Raw genomic sequence first — 25,840 nt, 5'->3', positions numbered from 1 at the left:
GGTTTTTATTGCTGACGCAGGAGAGCTGACCCTCTCAGCAAAGGCCATGGAGGGTTAACTTGGGGACAACAGAAGCAAGCTTCCCCAAGACCTCAGCTTAGGCCTGTGAGGGACTGAGGCCAGAGAAGCCATTAGGGCAAACTTTGGGGCCAGGACATCCCTGGCTCTCTGGAAGACTAGCATATAGGTCCATGAAAGTCCTCTCAGCAGGCTCCAACCCTAAAATGAAAATTTCCCAGTACGCTCAAAATGAACGTCTTGTCTCTGAGCTTAATATTCTGTCCCACTGATCCAAGAGCTTCAAAAACACCACAGTTTTGATTCAAGCATCACATTTTTGATTCTAAGAGAGCATTTACCCAAACATTCCACAAAGAAAACAGAAAGGCAAGAAGAAATAATAAACTATCTCAACAATGAATGATGTATGAAGTCAGAGGGGGTTAATGGTTTATTTATAAACAAGCATCACTTGTAAAACAGCATAGGAAGTCCAGATGACAGCATAAACAAGAGAAGCTCGGGAACTCCTCCATCCCAAACCAGGCGCCTGATTGAAAAGCAAGTTTGGCTGTCTGTCTGGGTGACTCTCAGGCTCACACCAGCCCTTTGTGTGCCTGTGAGGTCCTCTGTGAGCTACGGAGCTGTAAATATTTGCCCTTCACCCAGAGCTGGCCAGCTGTGGAGGCTGCAGCTGACAGACAGGCCAGGGGCCAGGAAGGGGGTAAGGGGTGGAAAACTTTGAGGCCTGGTCTGTAGGCATGGAAGAGGAAGCTGAGTCTGGGGGAGGGGGCAGGGAGCAGAGCAGACACAGGCCCCTGGAGCCCCTTGAGCAAGTATGATCCCCTCTCTGACAAGCTGTCTGGCGCAGGCAACCAGCATGGCAGCTGAAGGACCCATGCCCCTCCCCAAGAAACAGAAACACCCAGCTGATGAAAATGTATCTCTTGCAACTAGGGAAACCTGTGGTTCTCAACTGGGGTGGTGCTGTTTCCCCAGAGGATACTTGACAATATCTGGAGACATTACTGATCGTTAGGAGCTGGGAGGAACTCTGCTAGCATAGTGGATTTGGGCTAGGAATGTTGCTAAACATCCTACAGAGTACTGAACAACACCCCAGACACACATGCACAAGACAGGCCCACCGTAGCAAAGAGTTCTCCAGCCCTAAATGCCAACGCATGTAGAGGTTGAACCTGACTTCAGGTAAACCTACCTGCTTTGGGAGGTGGAACCTGAATCCAGTTTTAGCCCTCCCTGAGTCACCATAGGAGTTTGGATGTGTTATGTAATCTCAAAGAGTCCGTTTCCTCATTGGGAAGGATTACATGGTTAATAAAATGCCTCCCACTGTGGCAGGCCCTTAACAAACACAGAGTAACCTGTACTCTCAGTAATACTGAGAGTCAATCCAACAGTAGTTAAGAGCTAGAGCTAGAGAGATGTGTCAAAACCCACTGTAGCCTGAGCAGCAGATGGCCCTTGAATGAACCTCAGTTTCTCCATCTACAGAGTGTAAAGCCCAATATCTACTTTGCTTGTTGAAAGAATAAATGACTACGAAGAGCAGAGCCAGGGCCTGGAGCAGAGAAAGCCCTTGCTAGGAGAGGCTGATACAATTCCATGGCTCAGCCACGTAAGGGGATGTCTCAGGAGGTGCTGTTTAAAGTAATTGCAGGTAACACGTGCAGAGAGTGTACTCACTGTCAGGCACTGTGCCAAAACCCTTTCATATAGTCTCTCCCTGAAGGAAACAACATCCTTTTACACTGGAGGAAAACTGAGGCACTGTGGAGGTTAAGCCACAGGTCACCCAGCTGGTTAGCACAAAAAAAAAAAAAAAAAAAAAAAAGCCCAGATTAGAAATCAGTTCTAACTCCAGAAGACTCACACTTACTCTTGAGGTGGGGAGAGATTTCATTCTTTCTGAAGCCCCTACATGAATTCTCTGAGGCTGCCTGGTTGTGCTTTTTCCTGCTTTTTGTCTTTAGGAGCTATAGTTTCCAACTTTAGAAGGGTTAAGCTGCTTGCTCAAGGTCAGCCATGAAGCTGGCAGCAAAACTCACGCCTGAATCCAAATTTTACCCCAGGGGCCTCTCTCCTGCATCCCTACTACACAGGCTCGGAGGTTCTTTATTCTTTCTGGAATCACTAGAGGGGTCTTAGAACCAGATCACCCATCAAGCCCACAGGACCATGGTTTCTGAATTTAAGAGAGGGCAACCAGCCTTCTCCCAAGATCACCCACCTAGTCTGCAAGGAAAAACAAACAAATAAACAAAAAACTCTAAACAATTTTACATGGGAGCCACATCACTCACTCTTCCCCTCCACTTGGCTGCGGGTTCCTCTGAGTGTTTGTGGAGAACTCCCTGAGGCTGCCCCTGTACGTCTGGCCTGTAGGGACGCTATTTGCTCAGGGTGATGGAACGGGTCGAGGATGCTCCTGCGAAGAGTCGGGCATCCTTATACGCCCAGGACCAGGATGGGGCTCCAAGAGTCCTGGGACAGGGGAGGGATGGCGGAGGCGGGAAGCGCCGGTGAGCTTACCTTGCCGCCGCCGAGCGGCGCGGCCACGCAGCGGCTGAGCGAGTCGAGGCGCGCGCTGTACTCGGTGAACTTCTTCTGGTAGCGCAGCGCGGTCATCTGCAGCTCCAGCTGCGCGGCGGCCAGCTGAGCCACCAGCGACTTCTCGCGCTTGCCGGCCCGCAGCGCCTCCTTCTTGAGCGCCTTGTGCAGCGCGCCCAGGCGGGCCTGTAGAGCGCCGTTGTGCGCCCGCAGCGCCCGCGCGCAGCAGTGGCCGCCCGCGCGCAGCTCGCCGTGCGTCAGCGGCAGCCCGCAGCCCTCCTGGCAGCGGCCCACGGGCCGCGCGTCGCACGCGTCGCGCATGTGCGCGTCCACGTCGCGCCGCAGCAGCAGCTGGCCGCAGCCCGCGTGGCGACAGCGCGCGGGCGCGAAGTCGCAGCGCTCCAGGTGCTCGGGCAGCTCCTGCAGCTTGACCACCCGCTCGCAGCCACGCGCCGCGTGCGCGCACTTAATGTCCAGCTTGAGAATGAGGCGCTTGAGCGGCAGGACGTGGTTGAGTTCCTTGGCCGACAGGCGACCGCGACAGCGCGCCGGGCAGCTGCCCTCCTGCACCACCCAGGGCAGCACGCAGCCCGCGCAGAAGACGTGGCCGCACGGCGTGGTCAGCGGGTCCTCCAGGACCTTGTGGCACAACGCACACTTCAGATCCGGGTCCACGTCGCCGTCGAAACGATCCAGCTCGAAACCCATGGTGGCGGCCGGGGCCCGGGGTCACCGCCGGGCGTCCGGCCGCCTCCTCCCTCCCTGCGCGGAGGCCCAGACCCGCGGGCTGCACCGCCCGCTCGCGCGCTCGCTCTCCCCGGACTGAGCCTAATTGCTCCAGACTTCCTTGGAAAATGCCCCGGGAACAGGACTCCTCCGGCCGTATTGGCAGGAGCACAAGCGCATGAGGATCCTGACTCAGCGGCCTACTGTCCCGCCCTTGCTCCGAGGGAGGAGGCGAAGAGGCCGAAGAGTCTGGGGAGACTCCGAAGGTCTGTGCCCTGTCGGGATGCCAGGCTGACCCCTCTCCAGACACTTCTCCCCAGTCTCTTGGAGATTTCGCTATAGACGACAATGCACCAGCCAAGAACACCTCTCTGGGTTTGGAACTTGGTTTGTGGTTTTCTCCTAGACCAGTTCTCCCAGAGCCCCTCCTGCAGCCGATCAAGGTCCTCCCCTCCCCGCCCCCCACCTACTTTCCTCTTTTCCAGGACCTGATGGCAAAAGGCAGAAACATCGAGAGCTCCTCTATCTCAGCATTTACGGTTCTCATTTATTTATTTCATTCCAGGGAAAGTTACAGCGGCGGCTGCGGGACTCTTCTACTAAAACTTCAGTGTCGACCAGAGGAGCTGCGATCCGCAGGGCTTGGCGGCCGGAGGGTTCTAGGAACACAGGGCGATTCTGCACAGCCGAGACCTCCTCTACAGCTGTCCGTGAGAGAGGCCCAGCCTGAGAGCTGGCTCAGTCCACTTCAACCAACACTTATGAAGAGGGTGCACTCCAGCGTGGCATGCATTATGTCGGGCGCTTCTAAATCGGTCCTTTAAAAAAACATAAGGATTAGCTCCATTTAGAAACTTTTATTTTCCCCAGATTACAAAGTATGAATGCGGTATAATGAGAATGGCCCAGAAATGCAGACCTTCAAGTATGTGTAACGCCCATCACATCAACTGCATTCCTTCAGTTTTGTTTTCTCACGTGAACTCTTGGTTATAGTTCCATCTTCCCATTGGGGAAACTCGAGCTTGGAGAAGGCAATGAGTTTCCCTGCACAGAGCTGTCGATAATGCTTCCAGGTTTTAACGTGGTTGGTTTCTGACCCAATCCAATGTCTCTTGGTTGCCCTTGACAATGTCCACATTGAAAGAGCCTCCGAGTGACACTGAAGCCCATAGAACACACAGTAGGTGGGTTTCTTGGATTGCAAAGCCCTGGCCATCCTAGGCTGTCCACTTTTTTAATTTTAATTTTTTTATCAATTTTTTTTGTTTATTTTTATTTATTTATTTATTTGAAAGCGACAGAGAGAGAGAAGGACGGAACAGAGACAGAGAGAGAGAGAGAGAATGAGAGAGAAGGACGGAACGGAGAGAGAGAGAATGGACACTCCAGGGCCTCCAGCCACTGCAAACGAACTCCAGACGCGTGCGCCCCCTTGTGCATCTGGCTAACGTGGGTCCTGGGGAATTGAGCCTTGAACCGGGGTCCTTAGGCTTCACAGGCAAGCACTTAACCGCTAAGCCATCTCTCCAGCCCTAATTTTAATTTTTATGTATTGGTTCTTTGAGAAAGATAGAGAGATGGGCAGATAGAGGGAGAGAATGGGCACATCAGGGTCTCCAGCAACTGCAAATGAACTGCAGATGCATGTGCCACCTTGTGCATCTGTCTTACGTGGGTGCTGGGAAATCGAAACTGGGTCCTTTGGCTTTTGCTGGCAAGCCATCTCTCCAGCCCTATCCACGTTTTTGCTTCTGCTGTGGGGTTAGCACAGCCAGCTTGACTGCCTAGTCAGTATTCAGCAACACTTATGAGTGTTGAAAACACTGGGATTCCAACCTAAGTGGAAAGTTCATATTCATAGCATCACCCATGCATTTGTTTTTACCCTCTCAAAGCTGTAGACATTCCTAAGAAACAGTCAGTGCTGGGGAGAGTGAAATCAGGTTATGGAATTCTCATTTGGACTCCGCTGCCAGATTCTCAAGCCTAGGGGCCAGGAAGGGGGAGCTCTGAGTTCCGTGTGGCTCTGGACCCTGGAAAGCAGGATTACAACATCCATTTTGTCTAATTACTCTTACTTCTCTCCTTTTATGAGGCTGCTAAAGACCCGTGACCTTCCCTATTGAACTGCTTCATTGGAGGGAAAGAATTGACTTGATGTCCACAATGATTGCTTGTCCTGAGCGTACCTTTGCAGAGATCTCCAGGATTTTCAGTGCAAAGCTGAGATCACTGGGCAGCATCTTTAATTGGTGTTGGTGGCATTTGCTGCCTACTTGTGATTCTGTCTTTTCATTGTGTTAATCAATTAATGGGCTTCTCAGAGAGGACTCCACATGGGGTGGAATATGTGTGGCCTTTGTTCTGATAAACTGGGTGGGGAGTCCTCCTTCACTTTGTTTATTAAGCTGCTCCTCAGTGCTCTGATAATGGGTAAAGGACAGATTCTTTCAGCCAAGGCGTGTGGGCTTGTCAGTTTCCCAGACAAACCAGTGTCAACAAGGTGGTAATCTTCAAACCAAACTGGTTTTGAGGAACAGGGAAGGCTTGTGATACACTACCAATGGGAAATTAGCACTTACTTGAAATAGACACTGTTGTTCAAAGCTGTCTGTCCGCCCACAGGGGCCCCCCCCCCAACCCCCATGAAAGACTAAGATGTAGAGGGAAAGCCACATTTAAGGCCACAGGGAGACTACCACCGAATGTCATTTAGTTCACTTAGGCAAAAGCAGTGTCTTCTCATTAGTTAATGTTAGTATTACGATTCTTGGAGTTCAGCAAAAAAAAAAAAAAAAAAAAAAGTCTAAAAAGAAAACAAAAAGTAGAAACACACTCTTCTGGAATGTCAGAGCTGGGGGACAATGCATATGATTCTATAAATGGACTGAACAGTCAGGGAGAAGAACCAAAAGCCAAAACTATTAAAATCCCAAAGACATCCAGCCACTGTTTCTCAGCTTTGGCCTTCCTGACATTTTCAATCTAACTGTCCTTTGTTTTGGGGGATTGTCCTCTGCCATGGTGGATGTTTAGCCACATTACATGTTGTAGCCGTGGACCTTTCTCCATCCCCAAGTGTAACATCCCATCATTGCCAGTGTCCCCTGGGGAAAATCTTCCCCAGGTTCAGAATTGGGATCTTCTGCTCATGGCTAGACCCAGAGGAAAATTCAGAAAGGCCCCACCCTGGCCCTATTCAGTCCCTGCAGGCAGCAGGGTGAGAGGAACATTTGGGTGTGACGCAGGAAGGGGAGTGCCCCGCGTGGCATGGCAGACTCTTGAGAAAAGGGGTTCTGAGTTGGGTCATATACTTAACCATCTCAGAAGCCCCCAGGTGTTGGTCCATGGGTGGATTTCTCCGTACAGATTGGGTGGGTTACTTTGCAAATTTTACCACCACCTCTTTCTTTTATATGCTAATTCTTTACTTTCTACCTAATGTACTCGAAAGCCTCAGCCTACCGGAGACGTTGTAGCTATATGTTCACTGGCACCCCACTATGATTGTACGCTGTGCCCTTAGGTCACTTCCATTAGCATTCTTAATCTAAAGGCAATACTAATGTCTGCCATCTTTTTCTGTTGCACTCGTGATGACTGCCAAGCCCAGGCTGAGCCCTCCACCTTCGTTACTTCCTGCAGCACCTCAAAGATTCCAGGTATTGTTATCAATACTGCAGATGAAGAAACTGGGGTTTACAGAGGTTCCATAAATTATCTAAGTGACAGCAGGAAATATGGATAGGAGAATTCCAGAATCCTCATTCCTTTTCAAAAATATTTTTATTTATTTATATGTGAGGCAAGAGAGGGTGGGGAGAGAGAAAGAGAGAGAATGGGCATGCTAGGGCCTCCTGCTGCTGCAAATGAACTTAACACATGCCACCTTGTGCATCTGGCTTTATATGGGTACTAGGGAATTGAACCCAGGCCATCAGGCTCTTCAAAAAAGAGTCTTAAACCACTGGGCCATTTCTCCAACCCTCAGAATCCTCATTCTTAACTACTGTGAGAATTATGTTTTTGTCCACCACCCAAAAGCTAGGAGGTATTGCCTTAAAAATGATGCCAATAGTCATTCCACACCTCAATCCTCACTCATCTCCTTTTCCCCATAGCACCCCGAGAGGCCCTATGGTTTGTGGGTTCCATATTAGGAAAAGCAAAAAAAAATCAAGTGTCTGTTTTCTTTGGTGGCTTCCACAGGCTTTGTATTTATACTCTATTGGGTAAAGTAGCACCATGCAATTAGACAAGAATCTCCTTTTACCAACAGAGTGGAAACGCAGAGAGGAATGTTATAGCAGCCATCCACAAACATGTTTGAAACAATCAGATCCCTTGCCTCTTGGGACAACCAAAGTGAGACATTGTAGAGGCCTGTAAGTTAACTTTGGCCTTGGGTTAGAGGACAGGGAGAAAAGAAGGGAAGTCAAGTCAGGCTGTTACAACAGGAGATTGAGCCAAGGAATAGAAAAGTTGGAAAAGTGTGCCTTACAAATTTTCATAAAGTCTTGTCCTGAGAATCAGTGAAGCTTCCTTCCCTCACTGTCTATGTGGGGTTAGTTGCCACAGCTACATGCACGTTCTCTTGTTCATTACTGATCAAGAAAAGGTCTGCATTTGTTTAACAATTGTTTAATAGCCCCTATATATTCCACCTGCTCTCTGTTCAGGCCTATGGAGGTAAGAAAGATAAGCAGTGCCCAGTGAGTTTTAAACGTCCCTTCCAGAGTCAGGAAAGGCAAGCAAGCATCTGTAGACATACAGTAAGTGAAGTGAGCACATGCTGTGTTCTCTCAAGCAGTGCTACTCACAGTGTGTGGTCTGTGGACCACATGGGCATCACCTAGGGGCTTGTTGGAAATTCAGATTCTCAGGCTCTGTGTGACCCTACTCAATCACCATCTGCATTTTAATAAGACTCCTAAGTGGTTTATACAATTCAAGTTTGAGAAGCACTGCTCTCAAGCTCACATAGCAAGTGTTACAGAGAAAATTCAAGGAAGTCACCTCAAATATGTCAGCCTGAGGAGGGGAAGTGAGAATTGCTTGAAGGATGAGAATGTAGCATTTGCTGAGATAAGAACATTCCAGGCAGAACAAGAAAAGGTGTGAGATACAGAAGCCATGCCCTCGTTCAATTTGAATTAGACACAACATGCCTAGAACCTGGGGAGAAAAGGGCCAGGAGCCCACATTCAGGGATTGCAGGGGGAAATCTAGGAAGGTGTAGATGCTGGGTGGCATTGTAGAGCACTAACACTGTAGGCTATGAGACATCATGGAGTACTGACAGCGGAGGTGCTAGGTGACTTGCAGTGTCCTCACAGTGATTGGAGTCGACTGTATGTTCTGGATGACACTGTAGAGTAGTGGGCCATCAAGGTCTGCTTCCAATCCCACATTCTATACCTTAGAAGAAGAGAATCACCTTTGAGCCTCCCAACTGAATGCTTAGTGGAAACCTTGTAAATGTTGAACAAATAACAATTTCCTCTTGCTGCTCCTGGTAAGTTCCTGTTTCTAAGATCCTAAGCTCAGCTTTATGTCACCAGCATGAGATGTATGTATCACACTATGGACAATATTGGTCTCTGTGGCTTAATATAGAGTACATCTCATTTGGAGCATGTGATAGTGATGGTTAATCTTGTTAATTTGAGGGGACTGAGAATCACAATGAGCTTGTCTAGGAAGGAGTTTCTAGATTGGGTTAATTGAGGTAAGACAACCCACTTTAAATGTGGATGGCACCATTTCATGGGCTGGAGTCTTAGACTGAAAGAGAGAGAGAGAGAAAGCTAGCTGAGCACTATCATTCATCTCTCTGCTTCCTGACTATAGAAGCAATGTGACTAGCTGCCTGAGGCTCCTGCCACCATGCCTTTCCCATCATGACAGACTTGGTCTACCCTCAAAGTGTGGCCCTTAAGTTGATTTTATCAAGGGTTTTGTCACAGCAACAAGTAAAGTAATAATATAATAAGATATAATTTATTCTGAATTCTGAGCAACCAACTCCCATATGAACAACTATGTGGTCATGTGGTTTGGAGGTAGTGGCAGAATTTCTATGCAAAATGTGTTTATATAAACACACATATGTACATTTGGACATATGTGTTCATATGTATATAACATCCAAGTGTGGAATAAAAAGTTAGACATTATTTTGTTCCCAGTAAGATGAGAAATATATATTACCCACAGCTAGTAGCCCAAGGCAAGTATAGCAGTTGTCAGATCTAGGGACTTCGGGGTTCTTTTCTCTTCCTGATCGACTATTTGTAGGGCCTGGCCACTGTTCTCACTTCATGGCCTAAGAGTCAACAGACACAGAGCAGTCATTCCAAATGGGAAATTAAGAAAAGAGAGAAAGACCAAATATTGTTTCCTCCAACTTAGACTTCTTTAAGGAGCTCTACCCATTGCCTGCTCTTATATCTCAACAGCTGACCCCAAATATAAGGAGGAGATGCAGTGAAGTCTGTGTCGTACAAGGCATGATGCTTCATGAGTACTAATAGCATTCTTCTAGCTAGTACTACCTCATAATCACAAAATGGCTAAAGCCAAAAAGAAAAGGGTTGCTAAGGATGTAGAGAAAGTGTAACCTTCCAGTACTGACGTTCATACTATGAAATGGGAAAGTCACATAGGAAGATAATTTGACAGTTTTTCAGAAAGCTAAACATTGAATGACCCTGATACCCAGTAATTATACCACTAAATATGTACCCAAGAGTACTGAAACCACATGCCCACTCAAAAATACATACATAAATGCTCATAGCACCATTATTCCTAACAGCCAAAAGTTGAACACATCCAAATATCCACTCACTAATGAAAGTACAAATGCAATAAAGTAAACCATGCAAACTAATATCACTCATCATATTTACAGATGAAATACTGATTCATACAATAGAAATTTACATTGAAAACCTCATTCTTAGTGAAAGAAGCCAGACAAAAGGCTAAATATTGTCTGCTACCCTTTGTATGGGATTTATAGAAACAAAAATTAGATTAGTGCCTGCCCGAGATGGGAGGAAAAGATAACTGGGAGTTATTGCTAGTGGTAGGGGTTTCTTTTGGAGGGGATGCAAATTTTCTAAAATTAACTGCACACACACGTATGTACAAAACTTCACTAAATTGTGCTATGTGAAAGGGTAAATTTTATGGCTCCAGAATAATTACGAAAACATAGTATCATGTTCTGTTGAGAAAGAAGAAGGGAGAGATTGCTCAGTGGATAAATGTGCTTGCTTGCAGAGTCTGGTAATCTGGGTGTGATTCCCCAGTATCCACATAAAACCAGGTGCACAAAGTGGTGCATGCATCTGGAATTTGTTTGCAGTGCCCTGAGGCCTTGTCATGACCATTGCCTATTTGCGTCTCTCTCTCTCTCTCTCACACACACACACATGGCAATTACAGCTATTAGATAAAGGAGTATTTTGCAAGGGTGTTTATACATGCCTAAGGAATTTTTTTACAAATCATATCTATTAAATATAGTTCACTTTCTTATTCATGACAAATCTATTTTAAAAAAATATAATTGGCCGGGCATGGTGGTGCATGCCTTTAATCCCAGCACTTGGGAGGCAGAGGTAGGAGGATTGCTGTGAGTTCGAGGCCACCCTGAGACTACATAGTGAATTCTAGGTCAGCCTGAGCTAGAGAAAGACCCTACCTCAAAAAGACAAACAAACAAAATAATAATTGTATTGATTTGTATTAGGACTCTTTTACCTGATCCAATTCAAAGGAAATCATATATTAGAAAGAAAGAGAGAAAAGAAAATAGATGATACCACTGATGAAAAGCATAGGAGCAAAGTGAAACAGATACAGCTGAACCTAGGTGTTCTCATGAACACACAGAGAACCTGCTCCAACTGGGTCAGCTTCCTTCTGAGACAAGCCCTTCCCCCATGGTCCAGTCCATGACTAGCTTATCATACCCAGCACAAAGAGTCAATGTCAAGGCACGACTCATAGCCTGTCTCAAGTTATCTGCCCAGCCGGTGATAGCTTCACTTGGGCAAACCACAGGGATGAAGACAGAGAAAAGGTCCCAAAGAGATGCTAGTAAGGCAAACATCAGCAATCACTAACCAGGAAGGGGAAGAAAGTATTTTCTATAAAACATGCATGACATAATCTGAGCATGAATCTCAGAAACAAATGAGCCCCTAACCACTCTTAGTAATTGTCTCTGTAGAGAGAGGAAAAGTGTAGAAAAATATAACACAATGCTCTTCTAAATAAATGCATTCAAAACTTTAATACAACAGTCTCTTGCCTCAGTGAAATAACATGAAGGTATTGTTACTAAAGTCAAATACAAGCTTTTAAAGTTTGAAAGTGTAAAAGGCATCAGTTACGAGGGTCAGTGCTATTTTCCAGGGCCTGGACTGGTGTCTGCCTCATAGACAACACTCAATAACCATAATAATTGCAATTATCCCAGTACTTACAATTACGAACATAATCTTTTGGAATTCTAAGATCTCAGAGACACCTGAATTTTCCTAAGGTGAAAAAAAAAAAAAACACAACCCTGAAGGTGAGGGATTTCAAGAGTGAGAGCGATGACTTCATGGATTGTTTTATCAAAAATGAGATGACTGAGTCATCACTGTGAATGGAAGGCATGAAAGAAGAAAGCTGTGTTGGGGAACCAGAAAGATGGCTTAGCAGTTAAGGCACATGCTACAAAGCCAAAGGACCTTGGTTCAATTCCTCAGAACCTACTTAAGGCAGATGCACAAGGTGGCACATGCACCTGGAATTCATTTGGTATCTGGAGGCCCTGGCATACCTCTTATCTCCCCTGCCCCTGTCTCTGCCTCTTTCTCTCTCTCTCTCTCAAATAAACAAATTAATTAATTAAGAAAAAGAATACTGTGTTAGGAAGTTAGCTTAGTGTGTCAAATGTTCCTTATGCAAGCATAAGGACCTGAGTTTGAGTCTAAGAACCCATGTAAAAATGTGAGGCTTGGTGATACACTCTTGTAATGCAAGGCCTGGGGAAGTGGATACAGAAGGATTCCTGGGGTTCACTGGTCAGCTAGTCTAGCATAATTAGTGAGGTCCAGGCCAAAGAGAGACCCTCTCTCAAAAAAGGTGGATATAGTGCCTGAGGGAAGTCACCTAAGGCGTTCCTCTGGCCTCTGTGTGTGTGTGTGTGTGTGTGTGTGTGTGTGTGTGTGCATGTGCACATAGAATTACACATTTAAAATACCAAACCCTTGCACTGATTTCATTAACAACCAGGAAAATTTCAATTTGGGAGATGAACATTTCCAGTGTTCAAGTATCACTTCAGAGTGTGTCCTTTAAAATAAACAAGCTCTTTAAAGTCCCTGCCACTCAAGCTTATGATCTGGGAACTTATTAATTTTAATTTTTCTCTTGGCACCTTCTCCTCCACTCTCATTTACTCAGTCTATAAAATTATGATAATAATAATCCATGCTTGCCTAGCACAGGGTAATAATTGCTAATTAACTAATTTTTATATGTAGAAACCCGTGAAGACGTTGCTCAGGTGTTAGATGCTACGAGCACTGGGTGGTGGAGAAAAGCAACTTTCTGTTTTCAGGAGATGGCACACTGCGGCTGCTCTCTCCATGAGAACAGAAGCTTGTAAACCGATCCTGTCCCCCCACCCCCATCACCTCGCTTCTGGTTGCTTTGATGAGCACAATCCTACAGCATGGTGGCACTTTCTGTTGAGACTGAGCACCTGGAATAAGCAGCGTGTGGTCAGTATTGTGGAGACTGGAGACGTCACAGCACAGTGGCACCTGCTCTGCCATTGGGATCAGTGGAGTCTGAACATCAGTGGCAAAAGATCGCAGCTTTCAAGACTAGTGACTTCAGAGAGCATTCTGCCCTTCATGTACCATACACAATTCTTTCACCTCAATTCCACTGAAGCCAGCCTTGGTGGCTTAAACCTGTAATCCCAGTACCAGAGAGGTAGAGGCAGGAGGATCACTGCCAGCATGATTTATGCAGGCTCCATACCCAGACCTTACCTCAAAAAAACAAATGACAATAGCAACAAAACCACGGCATTTAATTGTTCTGTAGAGGAGACTCATGCCTTGCTTTCTTCCTTACAATTTCTTTTTCTCATTTTCACACATACACAAAAAAAGAATAGCTGTATTTCTTCTGAGATGGCTTTAGGCAGAAAATTTTATTTTTCTGAGACATCAGCCAACCCAAAGAACTATGGCATTGGTGTTCTTTAAAATCTTGTTCTGAAACTGTGGTTTGGTCCCCCAGATCAAGTGAGTACTTGGCGATGAAAAAGCTTAACAAAACATTCACCAAAAAAATTCTCCAGTGGGTGGTGTTTCTAGGATAATCTTTTGTTATATTTTAACAAACAAAAGTCACTTTAACTCTTCATCCCATTTCCACTGCTTTGCAAGCACAGGCATGAAAGGTTTCACAAGGATGGCTTGGAGCTTTGTGAGACAGAAGCAAGAAGTTATGGTGGAAAAAGGTTCACCCATAGTAATGTTTTTCTATATAGATAGAATGGAAAATGTGTCCAAACGCTGGCATATGCTGTGTAGTGTTGGCAAATACACTCCCCTTTGACAGAATCTAAACAGCCTTAGAAGTGGAATCCAGAAAGATGAAAGCACTTGGAGGACAGTGAGTCAGTTTGTCATTGGTGGGAATCTTTGCAGTAACTTATAATTTATCTGGATTGTGTAAGCTTAAAGATGAAGATAGTGTGGAGCCACAGTGTCCCATTGGCTTTCTCTAACCTTGAACTACAAAGGCTCCTATAGTTTTTTAAACAGTAGGCAATAAGGGATCACCATGTCCTTTTCACTTTTCTAATATGTTTGCTGTTTGTCTGTCTGTCTGTTTGTTTGTTTTGCGCAGAGGTGCTGTAACTGACCAGCATGGCAAGAAATCTCAGGTGTGTGAATGGAACCTGATATTAGCAGGGGGTTGAGCGGCGATGATCTAAGAATTGAAAGTGATTTCATCTAGGAAAGACCCATGAGTGCTTTTTGGGAAGAACCAAAAGAAGTCACACATTTCTCTGTCCAGTTGGAAATGGTGCATTTTTCATCTGTGAAGAAATCATGCCTTGGATAATTTCCTGGCATTAAGTTTTTGTATTTGATTTTAAAATGTATTGAATTAAGCCAGTACCATAGATCTACTCCTTTTACAGCCTAGCTGACCTTGAGGTACTGAACAGCACCCATCTCCTCAATGGAAACAACTTCTTGAGAGAAACAATACATATGACTGTGCTCTCAAGTGGGGTTGGCAACAATTTTCTGTAAATGCTTTTGGCTTTGCTGGCCACATGGACTCTGTCATGACTACTCCTCTCTGAATATTTAGCACAAAAGCAGGCAAGGGGCAGTATGTAAATGAGGGGGTGTGGCTCTGTGCCAATAAAACTTTATTTTCAAACGGGCTGGATTTGTCCCATAGGTATTGGTTTGCCAAAAGCTGTTATATAAGAACACATTACCTTTTGGGGGGGAGAGGCAAAATCAGTGCATTTGAAACATTAAGGATATCATACTAACATAGAACAATATGGACTTTAAAAAACACAGAGACTCAGTAAATGATCCAAGAAGTCAGCCATGTACTCTGGACTCTGGAGAAAAGCATCAAGTGCTGGGTAGGGAAGTGATTCGTGACACAGCCTTGCAGGGTGCCCACTTCACTTCAGTTTTCATGTGTAAGAGGGAGGCAGTATGAGTCCCTGCCTCCCAAAGCATGTAGATTGAAAGTAGTGACATTTACATTAGGAAACACATGTAAAGTATTTGGCATGGTGCCAGAGCATCCTATGCTGAATGACATTAGGAATAAATGGATGAATGGCTCTAAGGAATGTGAGTGTGGTCAGCATCACTTTGCTTTTGAAGCTGTCACCTATGAACCCTACTAGGTTAACTCGAGGATGCTATGCCTGTACACACAGCCTACGGGTATGGGCCCTAGCAAATGACAATTTGTTGACAAAATGTAGCAGAAAGAACTTAGAGGGCAGAAGGTAAGAAAAGGCCTTATTAGAGCTCTGAACCACTCTTCTCCCTCCTGGAGTTACTTATTATTGAGCGAATCAGTCAATGACTCACTATAGTGATTCTGACAACACATAAACAAAGAAAGATAACAAAGGTTGTGTTGTCCTTTATTTTGGGAAAAATTATGCCAATGAGTTTTCAAGCAATTCCTTGAAAGTGTGTTCTGGGTTGCCATTGTTTATCAATGCCAAATGTGTCCACCACACTAAATGCAAAACTAAAGTGAACTTTGCAGACTCCCTGTTACTGAAGCAGCCAAGGTGCCTTCATTACTGGAAACACAACTCATTTCAAACAAATGTGGGAACATCCAGCTTGTGTTCAAAGAGGCCAGGAACAGGCCCTGGAGGACTATGGTGTGAGAAAATCATACATTCATGTCATTTTCACCACTGCTTCCCTAAAATTGACCATGGTCACTGGCATCCAGTAGATGCACATAGCCTTGCTGGCAGAAAGATAGGTTTCCACATCTTTCTTATGCATCTTGGGACACAGCATCCCAGAGCTGGAGCATTCTGTTATCCAAAGCCCTTTCACAGCACTGCAGGGCATATTGGAGACAGTCGCTGATTGCATCATCTTAAACATTTGGCATAATTACACCATAGGCTTTTGTCTCCCTTGGTGCCAGCCAGTCTAAAAGAAATGTCACTTTCTCACTTTGCTTATGTGGAGTACTGGGGTTGTCCACTCGTTACTGCTGGGACTTGTAAATGTCATGTCCACCTCCTGGGTTTCAGTTCCACTCTAGAGAGAAGCAGAAGGCCTTTCTTGAGGGAGCATGAACTGTGGTTTGGGTGGTCTAAAGGGGAAAAATGTAGACAAATAGTGAGCTCAAGTCAGGTACCCAGTAGAAACAATGGCAGTAGGAGTATATTTAATAATTATAAGTGATTAATGCTGCTTTCCCTAAATTCCTAAAAAGGAAGTTTAATCTATAGGGTACTAAGTCTCCCTCCTGTCCTGTCTAAGACTCTCCTGTCCAGATACTTCATCTTTCCCTATCATCTTCATTCAAGCTGCCCTTTCACTTAAAGCATTCCCCTCTCACTCATTGCAAGGTCTCTGCGATTCATTCTGTGTATTGCTATAGGAGAAATAATCTTAAAATTAAAAAGTTGGGTGTGTGAACAGGTGGGCCTGGCAGTCCAGTGTGTGTACTAGAGGGCCTGGTATGGAGTAAGTAAGCCATATCACTGTTCCCTTGCTCCTCCCAGTCCCCTGGTCCTGGTAGGTCCCATTGTGCCTTACTTGGGAAGGTCTGCTCCCTGTGTGGGCTATGGAATCAAGCCTTTTTCTCTGGTATCTTGATTGGCCACTGGGTACCAACATCCCTGTTCACCTGAGTCAGAGAGTGAATGGGCCAAAGGAAAAAAAAAAACTTGCTTCCTCCCCAATAAAATAAAGAGTCTTCCTAAAATGGGTAGACAGCAATGCAAAAAAGCCAACAAAAATCAGAAAACTGAGAGATCTACAGAAAAGATGCCTAGTCCTACAATGGAAGCCTCCAATGAAATAATAGAAAAATCAACAGCAATTCACTCCCCAAATGAAAACACAATACCCAATGAGACCCTGATTAAAATATATATATATCACTCAACTGGAAGCAAGCCATTAAATAACCAATAATCGTATCAATGAAGTTGAACAGAATAATCTCCTAGAGCACTCAGCTTTGGGCAGTAGGCTTAACTTGATTGAGAAAAACATTAGAACCCTCTAAAGAGATATGAATAAATTGTAGATAAGTCAATAAATGGAAGATCTCAACAACTGTTTGATTAAGCTTAATGAAAACTTGATCAAATGCAAGAAAGAACTCCAGGAAGATGCAAGAAAAATCAGAATGTGAATTGTTAAAAGCAGCAAGAGAGAAACAATTCACAACATACAAAGATAATCCCATCAGAATTACATCAGATTTCTCAGTGGAAACCCTGAAAGTCAGAAGGGCCTGGAATGGAACGCTTCAAAGTCTGAAAAACTATGGCTTCCAACTCAAGCTACTCTATCCAGCAAAACTGTCCCTCATAATAGATGATGAAAGAAAAGCTTTCCATGAAAAAATATCAACTATATGATTACATGAGCACAAAGCCAAACCTACAGAGAATACTTGAGGGAATATGCACACAGAACAGTTTAACAACCAATCTCAAGAGCCAACAAGAAGATCACAATAATCAAAATAGCCCAGGCTCAAAATAGTACAAAACACAAGAAAGTACCAAACCCCATAAAACACCTTATGGTAGAGATTAATTCAAACCTTACAATAATAACCTTAAATATTAGTTATCATAACTCACCCATTAAAAGACACAGGGTGGATCAAAAAACTGAACCCTTCTATCTTCTGTCTTCAAGAATCCCACCTTGCCACTAAATATAAATACCTTCTCAGGGAAAGGTTGGAAAATGATATTCCAAGAAAATGAAAATAAAAACAAATGGGTGTGGGTGTTGATATATTAATATCTGATAAATATAATTCAAACCAAAAGTAATAAAAGGACAACAAAACCACTTCCTATGGTTATCTATAGAACTTTCTACCCCAATTCTACAGAATGCACATTTTTCTTAGCAACTCACAGAATCTTCTCCAAAATTGAACATATATTAGGCCATAAAGCATGCCTTCATAAAGTTAGGAAATCTGAAGTAACTGCCTTCATCATGTCATGCCTTAAAGCTAGAAATTAACAGCAAGAGACACATCAAAAACTCCACCAGCTACTGGAGACTAAACAACACACTTTTAAACAATGAATGGCTCATGGAAGAAATCAAAAAGAAACTATAAAATTCCTACAATTTAATGATAATGAAAACACAACTTGTGGGACACAATGAAGGCAGTCATAAGGAGAAAATTCATACCTCTAAATACCTTCATTACAAAAACAGAGAAATCCCAAATCTCATTTGGTGATTATCCCCTGGTTCTCTTCTGACAATTGAAGATGCTGATAATTGTCTCCCACTAGCCATTCTTCATTAAAAAAATAAAATGAGGTCTCATCTTTGGTGTGTGACTGTAATCCCAGCACTTTGGAGACAGATTGGCCCAACTTTGAGGCCAGCCTGGTTTACATAGTGACTTCTAGGCCATCCATGTCTACATTGCAAGATCCTGTCTCCAAAACCAGACCAATCAGGTCAAAATGAACAAGATTACCACTTCCTGAAGCCTTGGTCACATGTTTCCTACTACAATGGACAGTGGTTAATGCAGAGATGCCTAGCTGGCAAAATTGTCAAGGATAAGTGATGGCTGTGTGCTCAGTGTCAAGCAGGACAGCTTAACCACCCCTCCAAGGCTCAGTGAACCTCCCAGAGATGGGCTGTAAAGAGTAAGAGCAGGAGGACGGGGAGGAGGGCTGTGAAACATGGTCTTCTGTATACAACATGGCTGTTAAGCTCATACATTCACAGTAGCAGTTGTTTCCTGCCCAATATTGAGACTTTCAATATATCATCTTCAATGGGGAGGGGAAATATAAGACCCCCACATCTTCTGGAGTCACCAATGGTGGATAAATGGTTGCTAAAAGAGTGGTAGTAAGGTACATTAGTGAAGAAGCCACTGGCAAGTGATCCATTCTACACTAGATAACCTGCCACCCATAATCAAACAAGCTACCTGAAATTAAATCAATGTGGGTTTTTGGTGTTGTTGCTTGTTTTGTTTTGTTTTGTTATTCGAGGTAGGGTCTCACTCTGGCCCAGGCTGACCTGGAATTAACTATGTAGTTTCAGGGTGGCCTTGAACTCACAGCAATCCTCCTACCTCTGCCTCCTGAGTGCTGGAATTAAAGGCATGTGCCACCATGCCCATTGTAAATCAATGTGAGTATATGTATATACATACATATATATATATATATATATATATATATATATATATATATATATATATATCCCACACACACACACACACACACACACACACAGGGAGAGGGAGAGAGAGAGAAGACAGAGAATGAGAGAGAAGAACCTGGCATACCAGGGCCTCTAGCCACTACAAATAAACTCCAGGTGTATGTGCCACTTTGTGCATCTGGCTTTACATGGGTAGTAGGGAATCAAAACTAAGTTGACAGGCTTTGTAAGCAAGTACCTTTAATGGCTAAGCCATCTCCCTAGTTCTTTTTTAAGCAAGAGGTAAGATGGGGATAAATGAAGAGGAAGAAATGTGTTAATTGTGGGGGGGGCTATAGGTAATAGAGGGAAATGAGATAAAATACATTAAACACATGCATGAAAATGGAAAAACTAAAATTAACAAATAATGATGATAATACAGATCTCATATATTGACCTGAATAAATGATAAATAGACATAAAAATAAAAACACACTGAGTTTGTTGTTTTTTTTTCCAGGTTTATGATGCCAGCCTCAAGCTCCGTGTCTAGCCTTTCTGAGTTCTGGCCCAAGGAACACACCAAGAAGTGATGGACCCAACTCAAATGTCCCTTAAATTCAAACAGGGCTCACCTGTACTTCCATGCTTCCCCCTCACTACACACAGACCAGGCAGGATCCAAACTGTATCCAGTGGACACAATCCAACTCACCACCTGTTCATGTGAATAAGTTTTATTGGAACACAACCTGTCTGTTCACCTGATGACCATCCATGGCCAGACTCACTCAATCATCTTAGACTTCAGAAGTTAGAACAGAGCCCTGATGACCCATAAAGTCATGTCTAGTCTGGTCCTTTGTGTAGAACTTTGCCAATTCATGCCTTGGACAATGTATAGTAATAGGATAGAAGGTTCATGGGTACTTGTTTGTGTCACATGTATCTGGCCACATTGGCCTTTTGAAGGGAGGCCACACACAGAAAACAAGCCTGTCTTCTTTAGGGCCACTGTTCTTAGAATTCCTTGCAGAGTTCTTCAACTTTGGCCTTATTAGAATTTGGGCCCAGTGATTCTGAAGGGCCTGTGCTAGGCATCATCTCTTACTTCTCACTCCATCCCATTGTTGTGATAATTAAAAAAATGTATCAAGCTGGGCGTGGTGGCGCACGCCTTTAATCCCAGCACTCGGGAGGCAGAGGTAGGAGGATCATCATGAGTTCAAGGCCACCCTGAGACTACATAGTGAATTCCAGATCTGTCTGGGCTGAGTGAGACCCTACCTTGAAAAACCAAAAAAAAAAAAAAAAAAAGTATCAAGACATTACCAAGTGTTCTCTGGGGGGAGGGGGACCATAACCAGTTGACAACTTCTGTGTCAGAGCAATTTTACCAGCCATGCAAGGCATTTTCTTATTTTAACCTTCTGGAACCACACTAGTGGACCACTTTCATTCACTCTTTCTAAGGATCTGCTCTTTCTCCATTTTCACTTGGGTATCTCCTATGTATCACTCATGTGGCAGCCTTAATGTGGCCTCCTCAAGGAATTTCCACTGATGTTCCCACTAAATAAACCCTCTGGGGAATGGGAAGATGGCTCAGCAAATGAAGGTTCTTTTTTGCAAAGCCTGTGGGCTTGGGTTCAATTCTCTAGCATTCACATAAAGTCACTCATAGTTAGACTTATTTTCAGTGGCAAGAGAAGATGGTAGAATACAGACACTTCTCTGACCTCTCACACACATATAAACACATGCATATAAATAAATTAATTAAAAAAACAATCATCTGAAAAATGTTTGTAATTCTCCTCTATTGTAATATTGTGATTATTGACATACTGTTCATCATTCCTCGGCACACATGCAGGCATACAGCATGCAGTCAGGGGTAGATGACTGGCCTGCTGGTGGGAGTTTGCAATGTTGAAGAGCAAGCAGAGATCTGTAATTACAGAGGACACAGCTCACTGTGGTCTAGACAGTGAGGAGAGTGGCTCATGTTGCTGATCGCAGAATTAAGCAGAAGCAAGGAGGGAGAAATGGCTTTCCTTACTTCCAGAGTTCCCAAATAAACAGAACCTGCCGTCCTTCCAAGAGAGGCCGAGCAGCTGCTGCAGTTATTATCATTCTGTGTTTCAGAGGAACATAGGAATTTGTACTCTGCTGCCTTTGGTCTCAAAATCATTTGCTTCTTAGCCATGTACTTTTCAGGCCAAGTGGTACATTATGTGATTTATTAACCCTGTAATACTGTTTTCTAAGTACAGTTAAAAACAACTTCTATGACAACATTTTGAATTCCTATGCAGGCATATAGGTACTCCCTACATTGGCTACCTCCTCCTGTCACCTGAGGTTAGAAGCTAACCATTTAGACAGGCTTGCCTGCTTCCTTGGCAAGGCCATGAGGAAGGCATGTGTGGTCTACTTAATTCTTGCACACTACTTACTCTTTCTCTCCAGTCCATTAGATTTATCTTCTGCCTTAATTTCTTTCTTCACATTTCCAAGTCTGCAAAACTAAAATGTTTTATTTTTCTCAAGATCCTTAGATTTCTTCAAGCATTCACCTGTACTCCTTAAAAAAATAGGACCTTCTTGATCCCTTTTACTAGGACATACTCTAGGTGTGTTGGTGTGTGCATGCTTGTATGTGTGGATATGTCTTAAATAGTTGCAGAAGATATTTTACCAACATACAAAGAGCATGCATTTTAGAGTCAGGTATGGTGTTTGGGACTTATTTCTAGCAGTTGTAAAGATACCAGAATAATAATGTTACATTATTTTTCCAAACCTCAATCTTTCATCTTTTTTTTTTTCTTTTTGTTTTTTTGAGGTAGGGTCTCACTCTAGCCCAGGCTGACCTGGAATTCACTATGTAGTCTCAGGGTGGCCTCGAACTCACGGTGATCCTCCTACCTCTGCCTCCCGAGTGCTGGGATTAAAGGCATGCGCCACCATGCCTGGCTCCTTCATCTTTTATTTATTTATTTTTAAATATTTTTTGTTCATTATTTATTTATTTATTTGAGAGTGACAGACACAGAGAGAAAGACAGATAGAGGGAGAGAGAGAGAATGGGCGCGCCAGGGCCTCCAGCCTCTGCAAACGAACTCCAGACACGTGCGCCCCCTTGTGCATCTGGCTAATATGGGACCTGGGGAACCAAGCCTCAAACCGGGGTCCTTAGGCTTCACAGGCAAGCACTTAATCGCTAAGCCATCTCTCCAGCCGGCTTTTATTTATTTTTATTTGCAGAGAGAGAGAAAGAGAGAATGGGCATGCCAGGACCATTTGCTGCTGCAAACAAACTGCAGCTCCAGATGCATGTGGCACATGGTGCATCTGGCTTTTCATGGGTACTGGAGAATTGAACCTGGGTTCTTAGGCTTCAAAGGCAAGTGCCTTAGCCACTAAGCAATCTCTCCAGCCTGAAATAATTTTTATTAGTGTTTAATTAGTGTACAAGATAATGGGTTTTATTATGACATTTCTATACATATGTCATTGAACCTGCTTGTATTACCTCCCAATATCCTCCTCTGTCCCTCCTCCCTACCTCTTACTGGCCCCTTTTTTCTCTACAAATAGTCCCCCTTTTTCTTTAATGTCACATATGTATGCATATGTGAATATATACATATATGTTTCTATTTAACTGTATATGAGAGATGACACATGCTTTGTATTTTCTCTCCACAGCCCCCCCTCTCTCTCATGAGTCCACTTAATCCTCATGACCCTATGGGTTTATATGGCTTTACATGGGTATTGAGGAGTCAAACCTAGGCCAACACAAACTCCCATGCAGCAGAAACAAATGCAGAGTGAATCCACAGCTCCACACAGTCAACTTCTCTGTGAGTCTGAGCTGAAATCCATACCAACATGACTTATTAGATAGGAATATTATTTCAAACTCCTCACACTATCCTTATCTTTTCAAATAAAGCAAATAAGACTACTTGACAAGAATGATGGAAAAGACAGCAGGTAATACTAGTCATATTTCAAATTCTGAAAAGTATTCTATTAAATTATTCCAAAGTAATAACAGGAGAAGGGAATGAAGTGTTTACTTACATCAACTTCTTTTCCCTACAGCCTGAAATTATTTCTCCTCATTTACTTGAGTTATATTTTATCCAGCTGAGTAGCTGGCTTTCGGGGTCAGCTTGACTTTTATGAATTTTCCAGGTGGTGAGAAACCCAGAGTAACTAAGTGACATCTGCGGGTCCTCACCTCCAGGCTATGTGCTCCACCCTGCTCTCTTCCAGCTCATGAAAAATATCCAACAGAACTAAGGTGTATTTCTTGGGTAATAGGCATAAAATCTTTTTTTAAACCTTAAAATTAACTTGCGCATTGACCATTCATAAACCATTACATTTGAAAGTTTGGGTATTCATACTTGATGATCCAGATTTCTTTCCCATGGTGGGTGCCTTGTATATTCCCAGATGGTTGGAAACCAGTCTCTCTGCTCTTTGTACTTGAATAGGGAAAAGGAAAACACACAGGACAAATATGCAGACAGAGTGGCACCTAGTCACCCACCCTGCGCTTCTGATGGTCCTGGCTTTGCGCTTTTATATGATAGGCCTAGAACATAGACAAGAGCTAGCTGGAAAGTCCAATGACTCTGTGTGCCCCTCTGTATCCTGGAACTGGGTTTGATTTAGTGTTTCTGGATAGAGTGTTGAAAGGGCAGGTAAGACTCATGTGATACTTTTGGTTTCCAAGTTGCTGTGCCAATGTAGAAATATTGGGCCAGACTCTGCTTTTAAAAATCCACAGATTACATCATTTCTGGCCAACATAGTGAAGGGTCTATAAGATTTCTGATTTAAACTCATTTCTTTTTATTGTACTCATAGTCAAAGTTTTATTCTTAAGGTTGAGGTCCTTCAACCCGATATAGTTAACCCAGGGCAAGGAGAAGCTGTCATTGTGTGGTATAGACAAAAGACAGCATCATGTCATGCCTTACTCTTTACAGTTCCAGGAATGGTCCCTGTTACAAGCAGCTACTCTCACGTCTCCATCTTACCCAAACAATTATCCGCTGTATCCTTGCTTTTTAACATTTTATTTTTGCACATATATATGTGTGTGGGCATGTGCCCCACATCCCTATGTATATACATGCACGTGCACATGAGCATGTGTGTCTGTGGAGGGCAGAGGTAAATGTCAGGCATCTTTCTCAGTCAATCTCCACCTTCCCTTTTGAGACAAGGTTTTAAGCTCACTGACTCAGCTCAAGACCCAGGGATTCCCCGGCCCTGCCTCCTTGGCCCTGGGGTTACAGGTGCCTACCACCAAGTATGGGGTTTTACATGGCTGCTAGGGATCTGAACTCAGGACCACATACATGGCAAGCACTTTATTCACCAAGCCATATCCCCAGGCCCTGTATCCTCACTTTATTAGCACGTGTATAGCATGTGTAATGTGATGTGCGTGGCATATGCAGGAGTGTATGTTGATGCAGTGCCCCATGGCTCATCTACGGAGGCAGGAGGAGAACAATGGGTGTCCCCTTTCATCACTCAACCACTTGTTTATTCCTTGTGATCAAGTCTCTTACTGATTCTGGAGTTTGCTGTTCATTAGCCCTAGCCATTTTCTGGGCTCTGTTCCCCATAGAACTGGGGTAACAGGCATGGGTAGCCATGCCAAGCTGTTTATGTGGGTTCTGGAATACAAACTCATGCAGCTCAGTGCCCCCCAGGCCCTCACGTTTGCATAGAAAGCACACTTAACCTCTGGGCCAACTTTCCAGCCCTCACTTCTCTAAAAGCAGAAATATGACCTCTCTAATTTGACTTATCAATTTTGGAGGGCAGCCTGCAGCAGCTGCCATCCATACCCACAGTTATCTTGAGTTTGGTACATAAAGGTTTTACTGAAGGTAAGTAGACTTTATGCTGACAGTCTGGTAGGATGAATGACAATTTGAAGTGTTTCATTGCAGTCTGTGCATTTCAGAGACTGAAGTGGTCTATGCACGTCTATGCACATCTGTGGTTGGTCCCAGCCTGGCATCCATATTCAGTTCCTCTGGAGGCAACTCTCTGTTTTCTTCTTTGAGGTTTTCTATGCTCCCTGCTTTCAAGACAAGAAATATTCCCATCTCTTGGATGCAAAAGTGGGCATGGCACATAACCTGGCCAAAACATATTTTGAGCATAGGATTAGTATAAAGTTAGTGATATATTACAAGATAGTGCAATAAAAATCAATCAATAGTTCTAGAACTGTTGGGATGGAAAAGCTCTCCTTAATACAGGATTTGTTGGTGCACAAATTCTGTAATTCTGGCCCATGCATAGGAAAAGAGAGCCAACAGTACTGAAGGGTTGAGTTCTGGTGACAGACATTGTCTCCTGGATCCATCTGTGTCTAAACGAATATGGACTCTTGGTTTAATACTGTGATGTATAAAGAAAGAGCCCTTTTTGTCTCAAATAAAACTTGGAGTTTTATAAGGCATGAACAAAACAGTGTTGATTTTAAATCAGGTTTATGTAACTCTCATTCATAA

The 25,840-nt window shown here is 43.8% G+C and overlaps 1 protein-coding gene across 1 annotated transcript in view; it reads right to left on the bottom strand.

The window, feature by feature from the left end:
• Positions 1-3,309, bottom strand: part of Pdzrn3 (PDZ domain containing ring finger 3) — a 254,184-nt gene extending 250,875 nt beyond the window's left edge. The window contains exon 1 of the mRNA XM_045133627.1: positions 2,554-3,309. Coding sequence (XP_044989562.1) covers positions 2,554-3,279 — 726 coding nt within the window. The 5' untranslated portion in view covers positions 3,280-3,309. The remainder of the gene's footprint in view (positions 1-2,553) is intronic.
• Positions 3,310-25,840: the final 22,531 nt, after the last annotated feature.

The sequence above is a fragment of the Jaculus jaculus genome, chromosome 14, assembly GCF_020740685.1.
Source record: "Jaculus jaculus isolate mJacJac1 chromosome 14, mJacJac1.mat.Y.cur, whole genome shotgun sequence".
NCBI lineage: Eukaryota > Metazoa > Chordata > Mammalia > Rodentia > Dipodidae > Jaculus > Jaculus jaculus.
This window is presented reverse-complemented; position numbering and strand designations above follow the sequence as displayed.